The 20,816-nt window shown below is 42.9% G+C and overlaps 1 protein-coding gene and 1 long non-coding RNA gene across 4 annotated transcripts in view; both read left to right on the top strand.

Annotated features, from left to right (window-relative positions):
* The window catches only part of SLC35F1 (solute carrier family 35 member F1), a 236,439-nt gene extending 235,780 nt beyond the window's left edge, over positions 1 to 659 (top strand). Inside the window, exon 8 of the mRNA XM_090135850.1 lies at positions 579 to 659. Coding sequence (XP_089991976.1) covers positions 579 to 605 — 27 coding nt within the window. The 3' untranslated portion in view covers positions 606 to 659. The remainder of the gene's footprint in view (positions 1 to 578) is intronic.
* A 7,450-nt stretch (positions 660 to 8,109) lies between these two features.
* Positions 8,110 to 13,430, top strand: LOC116240604 (uncharacterized). Of its 3 annotated transcripts, none has more exons than XR_004169341.2 (4): positions 8,110 to 8,230; positions 9,337 to 9,797; positions 10,579 to 10,615; positions 12,997 to 13,430. It is a non-coding gene; the product is annotated as an uncharacterized LOC116240604 (long non-coding RNA). The 3 variants fall into 3 exon arrangements; XR_004169342.2 differs by having other exon boundaries at positions 8,122 to 8,230; positions 9,337 to 9,449; XR_004169343.2 differs by having other exon boundaries at positions 8,122 to 8,230; positions 9,337 to 9,612.
* Positions 13,431 to 20,816: the final 7,386 nt, after the last annotated feature.

The following is a 20,816-nucleotide window of genomic DNA, read 5'->3' as shown; positions in this document are numbered from 1 at the left end:
TTGTGCAGAACTTCCTATGCTTCAGTTTTCAGCCGTTTCCCATTGTCCTGTCTCCACATACCAGTGAAAAGAGTCCGGCCTTGCCACTCTGCCCCCCACACCTTAGATATTTATAGACCTGGATCAGGTCTCCTCTCAGTCTTCTCTTCTCAAGGCTAAACAGACCCAGCCTTTCCTCATAGGAGAGACGCTCCAGGCCCTTCACCATCTTTGTGGCTCTCCGCTGGACTCTTTCCAAGAGATCCCTGTCTTTTTTGTACTGGGGAGCCCAGAACTGGACACAGTACTCCAGATGAGGCCTTACCAGGGCAGAGTAGAGGGGGAGGATCACCTCCCTCGACCTGCTGGCCACGCTCCTTTTAATGCACCCCAGAATACCATTGGCCCTCTTGGCCACAAGGGCACACTGCTGGCTCATGACCAACCTGTCGTCCACCAGGACACCCAGGTTCCTCACCGCAGAGCTCCTCTCCAACAGGTCATCCCCAAACCTGTACCGGTGCATGCGATTATTCCTCCCCAGATGCAAGACTCTACACTTGCTTTTATTAAACCTCATCCAGTTTCTTTCTGCCCAGCTCTCCAGCCTGTCCAGGTCTCGCTGAATGGCAGCACAGCCTTCAGGCATGTCAGCCAATCTTCCCAACTTCGTATCATCAGCAAACTTGCTGAGGGTGGCCACTATCCCCTCATCAAGGTCATTGATGAAGATGTTGAACAAGACCAGACCCAGCACCAACCCCTGGGGAACACCGCTGGTTACAGGCCTCCAACCAGACTCTGCACTGCCAACAACGACCCTCTGCACTCTGCCAGTCAGCCAGTTCTCAACCCACCTTACTGTCCACTCATCTATCCCGCACTTCCTCAGCTTTGTTATAAGAATGTTGTGGGAGACAGTGTCAAATGCCTTGCTGAAATCAAGGTAGACTACATCCACTGCCTTCCCCCCATCCACCCAGCCAGAGACAACATCATAGAAGGCTACCAGGTTGGTCAAGCACAACCTCCCCCTGGTGAACACATGCTGACTACTCCTGATAACCTCCTTTTCTTCCAGTTGTCTGGAGATGGCATCCAGCGCAAGCTGCTCCATCACCTTTCCAGGGACAGAGGTGAGGCTAACTGGTCTATAATTGCCTGGATCTTCCTTCTTGCTCTTTTTGAAGACCAGAGTGACATTGGCTATCCTCCAGTCCTCAGGCACCTCAGTCGTTCTCCAAGACCTCTCAAAGATGACAGAGAGCGGTTCAGCAATCACCTCTTCCAGTTCCCTCAGCACCTGTGGATGCATCCCATCAGGTCCCATGGATTTGTGAACACTGGTGTTGCCCAGGTGCTCTCGGACCACCTCTTCCCTGACTAAAGGGAAGTCTTCCATTACCCAGACCCTTTCACTAACTTTCAGGGTCTCAGATTCCCGAGGGGGAGCTTTTTCACTGAAGACAGAAGCAAAGAAGGCATTCAGTATCTCCGCCTTCTCAACATCTCCTGTTACCAGAACACCCCCGTCAGCAAGGGAGCCACATTCTCCCTAGTCTTCCTTTTACTGTTAACATACTTTAAAAAACCTGTTTTATCATCCTTTATCACCTTTGCCAGGTTCAATTCCAGGTGGGCTTTAGCCTTCCTTGTCGCATCCCTGCAGGCCCTGACAACATTTCTATATTTTTCCCAAGTGGTCAGACCCTTTTTCCACATTTCATGGGCCTTCTTCTTTCCTTTGAGTTTGCTCACGAGCTCCTTGCTCATCCACACAGGTCTCCTGCCACCCTTTCCCGATTTCTTCCTCGCAGGGACACACCGATCCTCAGCTTGGAAGAAGAGCTGTTTAAATGCTGACCAGCTCTCACAGGCCCCCTTACTTCAAAGCAAATGATAAGGCTCTTCGTGGAAAGTCAGCACCCTCTGCAGCCATTTCTCTTGTGAAAGAATAAACTTGACATTGTTTGGCAGCATTCTTTTTTCCTATTAGTTCCTTTTTTAATTCAAAAGTATGCACTGAGTTCCCCTGGTATTTACAAGATCAGAATCTGCCCTTCTGTATATATTCTATAGTTGTAGAATCTTTTTTTAAAGAATACAGATATTGCCAATGCCAGTATACTAGATAGGTATTTGTGAATTGAAATGAGGTAAAGCTGATTTTATTGGATTGAAAAATTTTATTCTACTTTAGATTATCATTTATAACCCTGAATAATAGTAGACTTTTCTATGACTCCTGATTATGTACAATGCTCTCAGGCAATTGCCTAGTGCTACCCTTATCTTAATGCATCATTAATTTCTTACTGTCAAATGCATAATTTATACTAACTATTGCATTTTAATCACCATTTGTTGATAACAATGGACTTACCGAATTTTTATATAACTGCAAAGTTATCATCAGCATGAAATCTTCCCACCCTCATTATGTGAAATCAGTATACATTCTTGTCAAGAGCTAACTATTGGATTTGCCATGGATAAATGCATGACTTTTTAATTCAAGACCTTACTAAAGAGAGAGGTAATGAATATGTGCTGTTTACATGATCATTGAGCACTGAAATGCTAGGAAATTCCATTATGTCAGACTTTGAGACACTTCGCATACAGAATAGTAACTGATAGATGATAGGCTTGAATCTTTACAGATGCAGGATGCCTGCAATTCTGTGGATCGACATCAGGCAAGGTCATGCATGTTTAACTTCATGCTACCTACAGTAGCCAGTTTCACAGAAGCCTGGCTTTCTGCCAGGTTCATAGCAAAACTGGCAATCAAAATTTGCATATTCTTAAAATGACTGCTTGCCTAAATGAAATTCCTGAGCGAGAAGAGGAAAGGGACTGGAGTAATCACAACAGTAATCTGAACACTCTCATTATGTGACTCCCTGTGAGCTTTTGCTTGAATTATCTAATGTAGTTCTTGGCATTAAACAGATTTGCAGATGCTAAATAGGTCACACAGGTATGCAACCATCAGACTGGATTTTGTAAGACTTTATGTCCCCAGTCATCTTCTGTGAGTCTATAATTTAGAAAAGCGAGTACCCACAAAGCAGGATAACAACTTTGTTCATGTTAAACTGCTGCAGTTCAGATTTGCAGCACTCAGCTTCCCTTCAGCAGGATGCAGTTAACAGCTACATTGACAAGGAGCGTTGGAGTTGCAGGATGTATTCTGTGGTGCAGCCTTGGAGCACTGCTTCCCGCAGTGCAAGAGGCACACAGCCAGCAGGCAGGTGGAAAAAGCACAGAATAATAGCCTTTATTTCAGCCTTGAGCTTCAATACAACGTATTACAGAAAGAAAGAGAGTTTTTACGTGAACAGGTGTAGGCTGAAAGGAAAATATATTTCCCTAAATCAAAATACCCCTTGAATACAATTCTGCTCTATGCTATTCCTATTCAGCCAGTGGTATAGCAATTATATGCAAGTCATTTGTGATTTGAAAAAACAGGTCTGAGAAAATATGCTTTTGCCTGCCATTTGATTAACAGAGAAGGTGAAAACTCTTACTTGCTGAAGCTGTCTCTGGTGTTGAAATTAAGAGGGGTGGATGGTGGAGGATGAGGTATCCCTGAAGTCACTGAATATAGCAAGTCACTAATAAAAAAGCTATATTATTTCAGGTTGTGAAAGTGACATTTAGACTGAATGAGTGATGGTACTTACATCAGTAGAAAAAAGAAACAAGCATATAAAGCAAAATGTCTCTCCTATTTGTAATGACTTAAATTAACTACAGGGTTAGCACTGGCAATCCATTCACATAAATAGAGACCACTTCCTCTTCCCAGCTCTTTTCTCCTGTCGCCCATGTTTCCTCTCTGCAGATGAACACACCAAAGAAAGACTTACAGGTTCTTTTTTGTATGTTTGTTTTGTTAGTTTATTTTTAAGAAAAGAGAAAAAAAAGTTTACCCAAAGCAAAGCTGTGATAACTTGCAGTTTCTCCTTCTCCTTGAACAAATGCGTACTTTGAGCTGTATATGGTGCAAATATGAGCTGAGGCTAAACTGGTTGGCATTTGACATCACAGGCTGTGAAGAGGGTTCTGAATATTTATCCCCCAGATCTAAAATTTCACTTATACTACAGACTTCACTCCATGAGAGAGAGTAGATATACTGACCCAGGTGAGATGTTTCTCTTATTTTCCTTCATTTACGTGGTCGCATTCATCAAGTAAACTCAGCACACATTATTTCCTAGGTACTGGTGGGGAGGAACGTGTGCCCAAGACAGCACAAAAAAACTTGTGCTGATACAGCTATTAGACTTTAAATTTTGTGGACACGTGTAGGGCTGTGCTCTGCAGAGCCAGCAGTCTGGCACATTCCACAGGTTTACTTTAATGAGAATTACTGTTGTAAACTGCTGAGCTAAGAAAAGTAATTGCAGCAGCTGCACTAGCAATGGCTTCTATCACTACTGTAGAAAGAAAAACATCTCTGCCAGCTACAGCACAGGTCTTTTATTATTACAGGGGAATATAAGTAGATTTTGCTGTGAATACACATTGTAAAATACCTGGGGGGAGAGGGGTGTCCATTAAAAAGATACCCCAGCCCTCCCATTTTAATTTGTATGCTTTCCTTTGTGCTTCTACCATGCTTTCTGCCCACATGTGACACCAAGATAACTTTTCTGCCTCAGTATTTGAGTCTTGGAGCAAAATACCAACACACAAGGCTGAAAAAAAGCACTGGCAGCCCCAGCCACATGAAGATCAGTCCTGTGCCTATATCATATAGTGTGCTGAAGGCAATATAGTGTCTGCAGACCTGATGATTGGTGGGGCTGGGTGCTGCCACATCCACATCTCCACAAGTTGCCTCAGGATTGCAGCAGGCTGCTGCCAGCTTGGCCCCTCAGTTGACATTATAGGACTTTCTGGAGATAGCTCCTGAGAAAACAAGCTGTACCTAACTTGATCATGTGGTGATTTGTGCTGGTGGGCTTTTCACTTTTCACCTCAGACTAGAAGGCCTAACTGTCCAACGGGACTGTAACCCTGATTGTTCTTCAGGGCTTCCACATCTTTCTGAAGTTAGGATGAAAATAAAAATTAGTTACAATTGTAGCTGGCTCCTCCCTACAAGGTGTATTGTGAGGTGTCTGCGTTGGATGCGTGGAAATCTAGAGCAGAAATGGACAAAGCCCATGAGAATCATCTCCCAGACATTGAAGACAGAAGAAAAATTCCTCAAACAAGAATGCTACTATGGGTACTTTATTCTTCTTAACAGAAGTATTAATGTTGCCTTTCTTGTTTGGTTTTCTCCTACCACTCATAAATGACTTTTTAAAAATGTATATTAATATGTAAGGGAAATGTTGGGGGGAGTTGGTTGCTTGTGTTGTGGAGAGATAACATCTCTGTGAACATGAGAGATGATCTGTATGCTGGAACAGAGGGAGAATAACTATCCTTGTTTGGTTTTATTTGTTCTATTCTGTTGATATTGGCTGTCTTCTGGCTTTTCTTTGCAAAAGCTGGATGGCAATTAGGAAGTATTTGTATTGAGGCTCCATAAAAGAAGCATCTGGAGTTTGCCAGTGACAGTTTAATCTAATGAGAAGTGCCAGGCACTTTTTATTTGTTGTTTCAAAATATTTATTTTTTTTAAAGAGTTGTAAGGCTTTTAAATTACCTCAAACTAATTATATCAACATTCCTGGACTAAAGCAGCTTCCAGATCTTATGTTCAACATTTCCCCTACCATTAGCTTCATACTTGGCTTGCAACAGGCCTAGGAGAAAAAAGTCACTTCTTTCTCTCATTCTGAAAGGAGAAAAGATGAGGAAAGAAAAATAAAGGGAGAAAAACTATTGGGGCTCTGGACTCCTGTGTGACAGTTTCACCTCTGAAACTGTTTATTCATGAAACAGTAATAGCTATGGCCTCTGAACTCTTTCTCTCCCATGCCTAGAGATGTGCCAGTGTCTTTAACAGCAGAGCCTAAGGGATCCACTATTTTGATCTGTAATTGTCACTAATGCATTTGGAGGAGGTGGGGGGAAGGGGGATAGAAAGAAAAAAATGGAAAAACAAAACAAACTACTGCTAAGATACTTGAATGTGCTGATTTCCATGAAATTTAAGGTGTGGTCACACCACTCACTGACAACCAGAGGAAGTATGATACCCAAATGGAAGATGGTGATGAATTACAAACATTATAATGATTTGGTATCCAAATTTTCTATGTGCTTACATCTGTGCTAGATTCTAAAAACTTTTAAAGGACATAATTAAAAATGATAAATAAAAGAAACATTTGAAATACACCTGTTCTTTCCTGGTTTTATGTGGCAGAGCTCTTAAAATTTGAATGTATTGCTGTATTTAAAACTGACACTATAAGTGTTGAATTGCTCTTACTAAGGTTTCTTGGGGATGTTTCACATTTACATCTGTTTCTCCAGTGAGCTAAAGAAACGTTTTGTGCATTGCATTTAAACATAGCAGCTGCTTAATAGATCTTGCATTTAAGCAGAAAAGAGATCTGCTGAAAAAAAATAAAGTAAAATTAACAAATAATTCTTGAAATATATTGTTCTCTTAAGCCTTTAACTGATATTTCTAATTCAGTGGGCTTTCTCATTCTGAATATCAGCCCCTTGTCCCCCCTGATGGCACCTTCATGGAAAAGATGGCTATGCCCCTGTAGCCTACTTAAGGCTACTGAATAGCAGACAGCTGCAAACACTGACCTTTTCTGGAGCTGTGTTTTGTAAACACTAAGCTAATCCCCTTGCCTTCTGTCCAGCTACCACATGTTGGTAATGCTTTAGAATGGCTCCTGTCCAGTCTTTAGAGGGATCTACCTATGTGAACACACCTCTGACCCTCACTGTCTTTCCCTGCTTGACTGGAAAGCATATTAACATCATCCAGCAAGTCTCTTTTATTTTATTTATCTTTTTGTTTTGTTTTCTTCTCAGCTTTCCAATTTATCCACCGAGTGCTCTTAACTACACCCCTTTCAACTCCTCTAATTATCCAAATCTTTGGGAACTTAATTCCTTGGTTTCCTTTTCTCTTTTTTCCTGTTTTACCCATGGGCAAACTTGTTCACTCTTCCAGGTGAATGTTAATGACTCTCAAATTTTCCTCTCCAGTTCAGGTCAGCCATTCTCTGTCTGGACTGAGCTGTCTTCTAACCTAACATTCCTATATGGGTGACAGCACAGCTAAAGCCTTGCTCAGTCTTTTCCCACTGGAGCATCTTACCCCTGTTCTTAATTACTAGAGACCCACAGTCCTGCACCCATCACTCCTTTGGATGGATGTACATTTTGTCCTGAGGAGATGCTGCTGCTCATCCTGGTTTAATTAGTTTCTTCTTAAAGGCTGTTCCTTGGGCACAGCACTTCAGACATTAATTTCACTTCTTTTATGCTTCTGTTGCAAATAATTAGGGGGAGAAATAATTAGCACAAGTGTTTCCAGCAGTAAAGGCTCCTCGGTCTTATCACTGAAGTGTTTTGCATTCAGGTGGCATTAGGCAAGTTGGTGATATTTGGGGGAATCTTTTTTTTTTCCTTAGTACCAGGAAGCTAGTAACCTTGGTTCATTTCCAACAGAGCAATGCTCTGTTACCTGAAATCTTGTAGCAAATTAATGTAACACAGTCACTGAGAGACCAGGTACTTTAAACAGGCATCAGCTTATTACACCCTGTTTTCTCTGTAAAAATATTTCTGAGTTCAGAAGGGATTTCCCTTGAAGAGGCAGAGACGTGAGGGAGGAGTCACCACAAATAATTAATTATCAAAAAAATATTTTTAATTGTGTTTGTGGATGTGTACTGCCTTGGAAGGAACACCTCATGCTCATGTGACTCTCAAACAAACACCAAAGCTGAAGAGATGAGTCCCTCACGACCAGCTCTGCCGGGCGCTCGGGCTGTGAGCTGAGAACACCTGTAAAGCGGCACCGCCCTGAGGGGACGGGAGGCGCCACCTGGGAAGGGCGCGTGACCTCGAGGTGACCCTGAGGTGACTCCGACCTCATCGCCTCCAGATGGAAAGGGCGGGAACGATGAGGCGGGAAGCGAGAGCGGTGGGAAGCAAAAACGGCGGGAAGAGAGAGCCGCGTTCTGCGCTCCTATTGGCTGGCGGAGCCGGGGACACCTATATAAGGCGCAAGGAGGAAAACGTCCTCACAGCGTGACAGGAAACCACTGCTCTGACGAACAGGTGGCAAGCGGCATCCCGGGCTGAGGTAAGAGGACGGCGCGGTGGGAAAGCGACATCGCGGGGAAGGGATGGGACAATGCCAGGCAGGCTTGCTGGGTGGAAGGAATGGGGACGGAACGAGACGAGACAAGAGGGACACGAGCGGCGTCCGCGGGCTGAGGTGAGAGAGGTGGTGCGAGGCGAGCGGGACGGGACAGGGCAGCGCCGCGCCGCAAAGCCTCGCAGTGCTGAAGGGATGGGGGCGGGGCGGGACGGAGGCTGCCGCGAGAGGAGGCGGGAAACTGCCGCGTGGGGCTGCAGGGGATGGGGAAATGACGAGCGGCCCGTGGCGCTGTGGGGCGGTGGAAAAACTGCCGTTGTGACTGAAGGGAGAAGATTGGGGGGGGAAGGGGATATGGACGGAGGAAGCTCTGCTAGAAGAAAATCTGACCCGACTGGAGCGATGCCCCGTAGAGAGTTAAGTCTCAGAGGGAGAAATCCCCCCTTTGGAAGGAAGGCGGAAGAGAAAATGTTGTAGCATCCACCAAACAAACAAAAAAAACCTGATGGTGAATGGGGGGAGCCAATAGAGTAATAGAGTAGTGCTGTAATGGTCAAGATAACTTGACCATTTTCAAGTGGAAAAAGCTCTGTAAATAAGATAAAAAGGAAACAAAAAGAAACATTGGCCCTTCACATGAAACTCTAGTTTGTAACTCAAAAGTAAGCATGGCACTACCTGCTGGGAGCTGACAGTCTTGTAACTTAATAAGATACCAACAACTGATGGAAGAGAAACAGATGAAAATGCGGAAGCCTGGGTGACAAATGAAAAACAAAAACAGGGGAGTGCTAAGAAGAGGTAAGCAGAGAAACAACCATGTGCAACAGAGCTCCCTTGTACATGCCGCAATTCTGAAGTGAAAATGAAGTATGAAAGTACACCCCACTAACAGTCAAAATAAAGAATAAAACTACATCACATTGGGGGAGTGTTTTTGGTTTTTTGCTGGGAGTTGGGGCTGGGAGATGTGAGGTGTTCCTTGACTGGGTGCTTGTGTGCCAACTGCACCGGGACGTTGGGTTCCTTGTTTCCTTCAGGTGGGGGCGTTGGTACTTCTGGGGCCTGATGGTGCCTGCCTTCCTTCTCAGGGGCCCCTGCAGAAGACAGCGGAAGAAGCCGTGTGTGGAACTGGGAGGCAGGAGGGCACATGAAGAGGGCGCACAAAGAGGAAGCAGAAGACTGCAGCTGGGCTAAGGAAGAGGTGGCCAGGCCTGTGTGGTAGTAGTGTGGCCACGGCTGCCCTGTATCCAGGGCTTGGGTCTGTGCCTACGTGTCCTGCTGGCGAAGTGACAGCCCTGTACCCGAGACGTGTGTCACAAGCTGTGGAACCCTCTGTCCCTGATGCGGCTCCCCCCCATAATTAGGTTTGGAGAGGCTGTGCTGGTGCAGCCAGTTGCTTTAGTCAGCTGGTGGGAGCAGTCCCTTCCTGGCCTGATAGAGAGTGCAGGTTGAGGTGCTACTTGTGGCTGGGGCAACCTCCCTGCTGCGCAGGGAGAGGTTGCTCCTTGGGCTCCTGAAGACGTGATAGTGGTGACCATGCTGCAGCCAGGTGGGCCTGCTTGTACCTTGGGCGTTGCTGGGAGCTGTGTGTTCTGTGGGGCTTTTGGATGTGGGGTGGGGTGCCATCCTGTACTCAGGGCTGTGTGCGCCCCTTGCGCTTAGGGAGATGAGTGAGACTACCTGTACTCAGGCAGGCATGCCTGGCCTTTCAGAGGTGTGGTGCCAAGATATATGGGGCTGGGATCCCAACCTCAGCCTTTGGCTGTGCCGCCCCACTGCCTGGCCACTGAGAGTTGCTCCTGCTGGTGAGTGGGAAACCAAGCTCTGTGGCTCCCAGTTGTCATCGCCCTGCCAGTACCCAGGGTCTGTGAGTGGGATCCTTTGTATTTCGCTGGCAGCCTGTGTGGGGTGACTGCCCTGTTATTGGGGTGTGGGTCAAGGTGCCCCTGACTGGCAGAGGAGCCCCCCTTGGCCTTTTGGGATCGGGGCTGCCCTGTAAGTCAGGGTTTGGCCATGCCCTGGGCTTCCAGGCCCTTTGCAGTGGGAGCGGTGACCAGGGGCCCTCTGTAAGCAAAGGTGCGGACCCTTTGGCCGCCACATTGCCTGCCCAGTCCCATTTGCCTGACTCTGTGGCCTGCAGCAGCGCCATATGGAAGTCCAGGTGTTGCTCAATGTGTCTTGTTTTTGTTTTGTTTTGTTTTTTTGCTGGTATGAGTTGGGGCTGGGAGACGCGAGGTGTTCCTTGACTGGGTGCTTGTGTGCCAGCTGCACTGGGACGTTGGGTTCCTTGTTTCCTTCTTGGGCCTGATGGTGCCTGCCTTCTTTTTCAGGAGTCCCTGCGGAAGAAGCTGTGTTTGGAACCGTGGGGTAGGTGGGAGGAAGAGGCGGAAGCATATATCTGACTCTTTTTGCATTAGGGGCCTTTTTCTGTAGATTTGTGGTTTTTCTTCCGAACGTATAAGCTTTGATTATTCACCAAAATTATGTACTCCCCCTTCTATTATTTTTTTTTTCTTGTTTATGTCATGTCTGCCTCTGGATTTTTTTCTCCTACTTTTTGTGTGTTTGTGATCACTTTGTTTTATTTGCTCTTTAGAGTGAGCTTCAAGTACTTAACCCTTATGTTTCTAATCCAAATCTGCTTGCGCGTCTTCAGTCTTAGCAGTTCAATCTCTCTCTGGTTGTTTTGAAGTTTTTTTTTGTGGCCTCTTTTGCACATTAGTATCTACATAATGTACTTTTACTGCTGTGTTCTCTACCTGGGCAAGCAATATCTTTCTGCTGTGCAGCGTCTCTGATCTATTTGTCTCTGCTGCCATTTGTTCTACTTCCATTGCTGTTACCACATCCTTAGGGCATTTGCCACCATCCAGTAGTCAGTGTAAAGGTAGAGCTCTGGCCATTCTCATTAAAAACATTTAAAAACAACTGGCATTTGTTTCTGAAAATTGGCTCAATTCATCCTTTCTTTCAGTAACTTCTGCAACTTGTTGTGAGGGCTCTATACAGCAGCCTTCCATCTCCAGTGCTTTCCCGCAGTGCAACAGGATCTATCAACGAACAAGGCATATTGTAATTTTCTGGCAGCTTATTATATAGTGGAGCTTCTTTAGCATGTATCACCATCTCCTCTTCTAGCTATTTTCTTAAATCTTTGCCTTTGGGCCAATCCATAATCACTTCAAAGATTTTCAGATGACTGAGATTCCCTATTTGAGCCTGCTGTGCGATCAGTGCAATCAACTTATTCCATTTAGTATCAGTATCATGATGTGTGGAGGGGATGCTGCCTTAGACTGCTGGCTGAAAGTTCAAGGTGCCAAAAGGAGCTGTGCTTCAGTACCAACTGTTTGTGAAGCAGCTTGTGACCTCAACAGAAGGGTCCTCTGAGAGACCAGACCTGGTAGACAGCTGCTTTATGCCCTATATCTTCTAGGCAGCTATACTGAAAGCCCACCTGTAGCCTTTTGAGTCCTTGAAGTACCATCTTCTTAGATAACTGAGGATACATGAAGTCTCTGGGCCAGTTGTTTTGTTTCTCTATTTTCTGCAACAGCAGTTGAAATTTTAAATTTCTTTTGATGTCTGCATCCAAAATATTGTTCCTGCTCTTTCTACAGAAAGGAATTAGCAATTGGTTTCATTTCCCTTACTTCAGTCTTTTCATCTTCTTAACCCATTAACCCACACTGGAAATGTACATAGTTTGAAGATGCTGTTGTGCGTTAATGAAAGAATTCAGAAGGCTTCTGTCTATTAGCTGTTAGCTCTGAATCACTTTTAAATCATCTGTGGATTAAAGGCAGGCGAGTTAGGTTAAATTTGAGTTAATCTGTAGTTACCTCTAATTGTTTACTGCAGTGGCTGTGATGGGTCCACTCTTCACTTTGGGATCAAATGGTTTATTTTAATCTTTTTTCTTTTTGAAAACAACTCACTCTGTCAAAAGAAGTTAACACAGAGTTACAATGGGAATTAAAAATCCAAACAAGATGAGTTCAATTGTAAGATAAATGATTGTGCTGAATAGGTTTACTTTCTCCATGGAAATTACATTGCTGTGCCAATCCTTCAGTTTTTCTTTACGTCTTACAAAGTTTTGGCCCACAGCGAAAACTACTTAAACTATAACTGAATTTCAGGATTTATCTTTTCATTTGCAATTATTCAAACAGAGGATTTATCCCTTAAGAAGTTTATGAATGAGTGCATTTGTATCCGATTGATACAACTGTTTTTAATAGAAATGCAATAGAAAGCTTTAATACTTTGAAAGTCTTTTCCTAGTGAAATAAGTAGCTAAACCCTTTCTGACAGTTGACATTTAGATTTGTGAGTTGACACAAATGATTTTTCTAACTGAGTTCAAGTGCTAAACATGAAAGAAAACCTCCGACGTGCACTGCAGCTCTGGTAAATACGGTCTCCTTCATTTATATGCAAAGCAACTATATATTGTCTGAATTTTATCTTGGTTTTCTTGGGGTAAAAGGCAATTCTTTATATGTAAGTATGAATATATAACATGTATTTCCCTTCTTTCTCTTCAGTCATTCAAGGACATGTAGTAGCTCACTACGTGGGTGCTTGCTCTACATGTACAATGCACTCACCATATTATTGTTTATGAAGGGGCAGAGGCAACAATAGGACGTGAGAAATGAGAATAAAAATGCATGTTATGAACAAAACTGGATAGAAGGTGGAAGGAGGCTGTGTCTGACTTGGGTGTTGTGTTTTGTTCACAGATGTGCCTTACACACATTGATACAAGGTTTGGAATGCAGCAGTCCTCTCTGGCTGTGTCTTCCAGCAGGAAGAGAAGGAATGTCCCCAGTGAGAAGGAATGAGGTTCCCAAGACACAGCACAATGTGACCCACAAGGCAGAGAAAAATCTGAACACAAATGCAGGGTAGAAATAGTGGCAGTGTGTGCATACTGCTGTTTGGAAGAGGGCACTGATATGCAGCCTGGGAATGGCAGCAGTAGCTAGGACATCACATCTGCTGCCTGAAGCGTTCAAAGTAAAGTGGTTGTACTCTTTTTCTTTTAATTAACCATGCTTATGATTTGCTGAAAAACTCAGTAAGTGATGTATAGGAATGAGGTGATACTTGAACTGTCTGCTTGGCTGCACAGTGTCTTTGTTTAATAAAGATTAATTTATCCTACATGCATCGAGTACGTTGCAGGATAATGCAAGTCTTTGTTTCTGAGTTAAAGTTGTTTACAATTTTCTTGAATAACAATTCATCACAGCCATTACTGACACTTTTCTACACTGCGTATTGAGGACAACTGACAAACTGACTTCCTGCTAATCATGGGATCTTTTAAGTCTACATTCAAAATTCTACCTGAAAAGTCTACCTGAAATCTGATACATTTATATTATGAATAATGTAGCATATTCTCCTGGGTAAGTGATAGGACAAGAGGAAATGTCCTCAGGTTGCATCAGAGGAAGATCAGGTTAGGAAAAACTTCATCTCTGAAAGAGTGGTCAGGCAGTGGAACAGGCTTTACCAGGGAGATGGTGAAATCACCGCCTGGAGGTGTTCAAGAAACATGTAGATGTGGAATTTAGGAGCACGGTTTAGTGGGTAATATTGGGGTAGGTGGACAGATGGACTAAATGATCTTAGAGGTCTTTTCCAACCTTATAATTTTATGATTCTATGATTCTGTATAAGACTACTGGAAACCTTTCATACATTCCTTTTATTTGCCTTGTATCTTCTTTTTCAGTACGCGCCAGTTTTGAGGCTCCACAACAGCAACTATAACCCTAAGACAGCAAAAATTTCATGCTTAATTTCAGAATTGAGGAAAAAATGGGAAGAGAGAAAAAGTCTCCTTTGTGGGAAGAATTTACCTTTTTCAAACAAACAAGTATCTCAAAGATTTTTAGCTTCCTCAGACACACACTGCATGCTATGTTTAAGTAGAGTTTAGCCAGGGCTAGTCTGTATAGAGCTACAAGTGAAATAGACAAATAATTGGTACAAGCAAATTGGAATAATTGCAGAAAGGATAAGAAATCATGAGGGACTATCAGAAATATCTGAAATATGGAAAACTTGCACTGGGAGGAAAAATCTCCATAACAGTAGGCAAAATCACACTCTCTGTCTATAGTTGTGAGCTTTTCTGACTACATGAGAGGCTTCAATCCCAAAGGGCAGAGATATCCTGAAATATCTGAGGTATTCTGTTTATTCATCATGATTCTTGTCAATATGGTATCAATGTATTATAGGCTTTACAAAGGCTGCATACAGAAGATTTAGGAGGAAGAATGATAAAGAAAGGTAGAGATGATCCCATCTGAGGCAACAGATGATAATATGGTAGATAAAATGCAACTTCCCCAAGCTCCCTTTCTTCAGTTGTGGACCTAGACTTTCACCTAGTATGTGATATTTCAGAGGACTGGCATAAAATCCACCTAACCAGAATGTCAAAATAAACAAATGAAATGTGAGCAGTCAGTCAGTACAAAGAGAACCATCTTCATTAGTCAGCCTAAGTCAGGTTTCGCTCAACTTCTCATATTGTGTGCGTGTTAGAGAAATTGATGATAAACCTGTCTGAGGAAAATTACTGTTGCTAATCTTCAGAATGCAAGTGTTGTTTGTTTAATTGTTTTCTAATCTATGAGCACATAGAGAGATTGATCAATAGATAGATAGACATTTGTGAGAACATTGTTCACCCCATGAGGTCTGGCTTTGGTTTAGAGAAAATTGTTGGTTTTATTTAAGATTACTAAGGATTGAGAAATCAAAGAATCCCCTAAAATTCAAGGAATGGGATTATCTAGTAAGACTTTTAATGGAGTGTTGGTATTTTCAATTGTTACAGAATTGACACAGAATTGTGAGAAGAGTGGAGAAGTAATATCAAAGACTTTTTTTTCCTTCGTATCTACTATTCTTTCTATTATATAGTGCTGGGAAGAAAAGTATCTCCCTCATTTCCTGAACCACTATGTGACACTAGCAGAAAGATATTGTATCTTTTAAAATCTATCGAGGCTTCAAAAAGATGTGCTCCCTTCAGTAACAAACCCATAATTGCATGCACTGTCAGCACTGGCATTTTGGATTCCTAATGCTGTTCCCTTACTGTTTGTTTAATCTTTCATAATCACATACTGGGCGTCTGCAGACAATTTACCCTAGATAGATAATGGTCAGCAAGCAGGGGGTTTTCTGCAGAGAAACTAAAATGTAATGTTCAATACTTGTCACTGGAATAAAAAATGAAGTCAGTTGCTAAAATGGACCAAAATGAAAAACATCAGGATCTTAGCAAGAGAGAAAAGGTGGAACACAATGGCAACTTTGTGACCAGCTACAAAGCAGAGGGTTTTGTGTTTGATGACCTGTATATGTTGTTGCTAGATGCAGGCATCTCTGTTCTTTTCCCTCGGGACCAAGTGCCTTGATAGTGCAAGATGATACATAAACCCTCTGCTGTGAGTTGGGACATAAGGTGACTTCAGGTTCAGATGGGTAAAAGACAAAAAGTTGTAACCTGAGCAGCAAGGAAGACAGAGGTTTCAGCACTAGAAAATGTTCATCCCTGTCCTGAGGAGCTAGTACAATGTGTTTTCTGTCTCTATTTAGCAATACAAGCTCAAAAGACTGACAAATACATAATGGGCTGTTTTCCTCAAGGAAATAAGCCTTCTAGATGCCACCATCTTTTGACAGAACTGAAGCTATGAGCAGGAGGGTGTTTGCTCACCTTGCATTGTATCTGGACAAGAAGAGAAAAACACTATTTAAAACAATACATTTCTCATAAGGTAATGGTAATCATAGTGTTGCCATGTAGTATTGCCCTGAGGGATGTGTAAGAAGGACATAAAACTACGAAGACGGTGAAGTCTGGAGGGCAGGATGTATGAGGAGAGCTGAAGTCCTTCGGTTTGCTCAAGCCAGAGCAGAACCAGCTGAGGGGGCCCATGGTGGCTGCAGCTCCTCACAGGAAGCGGAGGGGCAGCGCTGAGCTCTGCTCTGTGTGACAGCGACGGGGCCCGAGGGAACAGCATGGAACTGGGTCAGGGGAGGGCAGCGGGGGTTAGGGAAGGGGCCTGCAACAGAGGGCGGTAGGGCACGCTGCGGTTTCCTCGTGCAAGGGAGAAATAGTATGAGTGCCACAGACTAAAATCAGGCTTTGTGGCACACTTCCTCTTCCAACCAAGGCAAACACTGATTTAGTGCTCTTCAGCGTCTTCTCAGAAACGTGTCATTTGGTTCATTTTTTCTCCAGGTGGCTTGTTTGCAAACAAAATGCCCTGGTCTTGTGCCAAGGGCATTTGGGGCTGGTCTAACGGAGGAGCTGTTCTGAACAGACCCTTGCTACTGCAGTCCTTAGCATGGATCTCAAAGGGGAATGAATTGCTTCTGGGGCTTTTTTTGGGATCTTTACCATAGGGGACTTTGTCAGCTGTGTGGTATTATATTTTACCACTTGTATTAAATAGAAACGCAAACCACCTGCTGTTCTGCAGCCTGAAGTGTGAAGATTGCTCTGGCTTTTGTCATCTGGTGTTCAAAGCCAGAGCGGGTGTCAGTGAGAGTTCTGAAGGACTCACAGCCAGACGTGGTGACAGTGGCACCCTCTGAGTCATTCCTTTATTTGAAAGGAGCTGTGCTGTAGCTTATTTTGGAAAGACATGGAGTTTGCTGTCCTCAGGGAGTGTGGCTCACCTCTCTCAGATAGGAAAGTTCTCTGAGTATAAATTTATTTAACTCTGAGTTTCTTCTGCTCGTCTCTATTTTTTTATAGCGTAACTTTTAGAGACTGACATCTCTGAAAATTGTAGTCTGTCAGCTGAATACCTGTTAATGAGCAATATGAGTTTGGATGTTTTGTTTTTGTTTTTGTTTTTTTGCCTGGGTCATGTAAGTTGAGTAGGGGATCTTTCATTATTGACTAGTGGTTGAAATACAGACTCTCACTATTTATGCTGATAAAAGCCAGGTGCAGTTTCATTTAGAGCTCTTTTATATTACCAGCTTTCATGCAAGGAAATCTCTGCTGGGCTGAAGAACCCTAACAATCTTCCTTTTCTGCACAGTCACAGATGAGCTGATGCCCAGATAGTAGAGTTGGTTACCCAGTGTGTAACAGAGTCGTAGTATCAAGATCACAAGTCTGAAGATGAAGGCATGTACAGGGAGCTTATCAACTCAAAGCTGTATGTATCAAAACAGTTGTTATTTGGTGAGAAAAGCCATGTTTTGCTTTTATCTATTAGTCTCCCAAGACAGCTATCTGATAGCAGAGCTAAGTTCAGAAGAGCTTACAGCTGTGCTCTTCTTATTATTCCCTTCTTACAGATGACCATTAGAACTAGCGGAAGATATTTCACAAGCAAATACTCTTCACAGAGCCTGAATTAAAAGGATGATTTTCTTCCAGCCATTGATAAGTTGTTATTATTATTCTAAGAGCATTTCAGCAGTTCTTCCACCAGCTATATCTCTGCGAGTCTTGTGACTTGTTCATTGGAAAACTCTACCACGTGTGCAGCTGTTCTGCTTTTACAAGATAACGAGACATCAAAAGATGCCAGGCATCATGCCAGATAACTGAGCCATTAGAACAGGACTACCACAGCACTTCTGCCTAAATGTCTCTGCTTGTTCCAGAATTGACAAATGGCCACTGCAGTGAGCAGATCTGTTTACTGGGAGGGGTGTCTCTGCCAAAAGTATGAACTTGAACCGCACTGAGGTTTGTAACCCCAGAGTTAGGGGGAGCCATTCACTATCTCTTGTAGTGAATGAAGAACGTTGAAGAATTGCTGGTTGTGCGCAAATAGTCTAATATGGGGGAAAAGGCACGTATTCATAGGATATTTTCTACTACTTCGGTGGTACATTATAAATGGATTATTCACATTTTGCTAGTTTTTAGAATAAATGTAGATACCGCAGCCTGCTGTCAGCAGAACACTAACTGCTGGCCTCTGTTCGAAGTGTTTGAGAACACTTTTTCTTCTTTTTTCCTCGTACCTTCCAATTTCAAGAAACTATTTGTTTGATGAATTCATATGCTGTGATGCAGTACTGAAAATAATTACATCTGTTAATTCAGAGGACTATGTAGTTCATCCGTATTTTTTCTTTTAGGAATCTACAAAGGCTCTTCCAAGTCCAGCCTATTTTGGGACACTTGAAAGACCAGATAAACCTTTGTGATATGGGAGAAGAAGAACTGGGAATACAAATAACCGCTTGCTTACATTGGTTACAGGAGTGAGAAATTGAAGGCTGTAGTCAACTCCCTTGAGAGAACAGTGGTGAAAATATTCAAAACAATCCCTCAGTAAGATAACAAAGTGAATGGAAGAGAAACAGGGCTCCTTTTTCAGGAGACAGTAAAGATTTCCATGTCTTTGCTTTCCTCCTGCTTTGCATGACATTGCTTCTGTCCTGCTCTTGTTACAGCTGCACAGCGGAGAAGTACTGTACATCTACAAAAAGTGAATTTAATAAGTCAAGGGTTTCATCTTACTTATCTCTGTAAAACGTGTGTACAGCTATCCCTCTACACAGTGATAGATTCATAGAGTACAAAAATAAATTTACACTTGAGAGAAAAAATTGATTCCAAGTTTGGTAGCTGATGTTGGCACTTGGCCTCCCACCTGAGAGGGTTTGTGGCTGTGCTTGCAGGGCATTAGTATAGGTGATATTACTGACACAGAGCTGGGCTATGCTGATTATCTCAGTGTGAAAATTTTAAATTGGTATAGCTGAGGAACATAATGCAGGAGATGATGGCTTTCGCATTTATTTTAAAGCTTTAATTTTAGGTTTATGAGCTCTTCACAGAGTTGAGTGGTTTTTTAAGATCAATTTTCTGGGTCTGCAGTTTTAAACTCTGCTTTAAATTCCACTCCAGAGTGGAATGAGTTGCATGGTCTCTGCTCAAACAGACTAGATCTACTGGGCCACTTAAAAAGTGAGTAAATACTGCCTTGAGTGCTGAAGATGGGATGCAGTATCACACTGCAGGCATTATAACTTCTATTTAAAGAAAGAATGTTCCATAGCCTGGTCCGTTCCTTAACTTTCAAAAGCAACAGTTGTTTGAAAAAGTCTTCCCAGATGTTGAGCTCCAATTTGCCTATTTGGATAGAGAGGAGCAATCACTGTCTCTTGTAGCATGTACAGATGAAGCTTGCAGACATCAAAGACCAAAGAAATCCAAATAATGAGTTCGGGTGGACAAACACGTGCAGCAGACTTCCAGCAGCAAAAGGCAATAGTATGCAAGATTAAAGGGAGCACTGCTAAGCAGAAATGCTAAGTCATGGCCTGAAACAGTGATTGAGCACCTGGTGAGAAGGCAGAGGCAATGCACCTGAGTAACTGGAAGGGGTGGAGCCAGGATGCACTCCTTCCCAGACTTCATTTAAGGGTTGGCAGTGGAAGCAAGGGTATTTCTTGTTGGAGATCCCTGGCTTCCTGGAGCCTTCCAAAGGTAGGTAGCTATTTTCCTTTATTTCAGTGGCTGCTGTATTTGGACTCATTCTCAATTGCTGTAGCCGAAGACTTTTCTATACTGCTATTACTGTGGTACTTTCTGTCCCATTGTAGCATTATAACCACGGAACTCTTCTTCCATGGCCTAAGTCACCACCCATCTTCCATAATAAGCAACCTTCCCAACAGTGAAAACCTTGTGCTTGACCTCCTTTAAGAGCCAGTGTGTTCAAATGGGAATGGTAGGGACTTTGGTGGAAAGCTTGCAAATGAGATGACTGCAGTAGGTTATGTTAACCTGTGTTAACCTGTGTATACCAGCTTCAAGTGTGAGGTAGATGAAGACTCAAATTGATGAACGTGTTTCTTGCACATGCTTTATGTGCTAGTTTTTGAGATGACTTCAGAGTGGTTTCAAGGAATCTCTACTCTGCCAGTGCTCCAGAAAGAGGTCACCATTTGTGGCAATGCATCCAAGAGAGTTAACCACACCAGCATGGAAATTTTCTACTGGAATATGAGGAGAATCATAATAGCTTGCTAACTTTCCTCTTTGCTGGAAATTCTAGAATAAAAAGAAAAAAATAATCAGGAAACAGTTCCAACAACAAAATCAAGGTTTTCTGAGTTGAGAAGTTCAGACTGATGCTATGGAGTGACTGGTAATAAGGAGGGTGAATGTTGAAGACCTGGTGGTCTGTTAAAGGTTATTAATGCATCTGAGCAGCCTCTTCATGGTGTGCAGACCATCCTGAAATCTGCGTTTGTGTGTGTTTAAAAATAAATACATTAAAAATAACTGTAGAAGAACATAAATTCAAGAAGGAACATTAAAGCATTTTAAAAATCTTAAATAACAGCCAGAGGCAGATGAGAAAAATGACGGACTGCCACTGTCTGTTCACAGCAACTTTTCCCTGAAATATTGAAGAAAAATAATCAACCCAAGCTTGTTTTCAAGCAACTGCATTATTTATGAAAAATAATGGAATGGCAGCTCTGTGTTTTGAAGCTGAACATATCTTAAAATAGTTTTATCCAATTTAATTTCTCTTTCCTT

The sequence above is a fragment of the Phasianus colchicus genome, chromosome 2 (genome assembly GCF_987193195.1).
Source record: "Phasianus colchicus chromosome 2, bPhaCol1.hap1.1, whole genome shotgun sequence".
Lineage (NCBI taxonomy): Eukaryota > Metazoa > Chordata > Aves > Galliformes > Phasianidae > Phasianus > Phasianus colchicus.
This window is presented reverse-complemented; position numbering and strand designations above follow the sequence as displayed.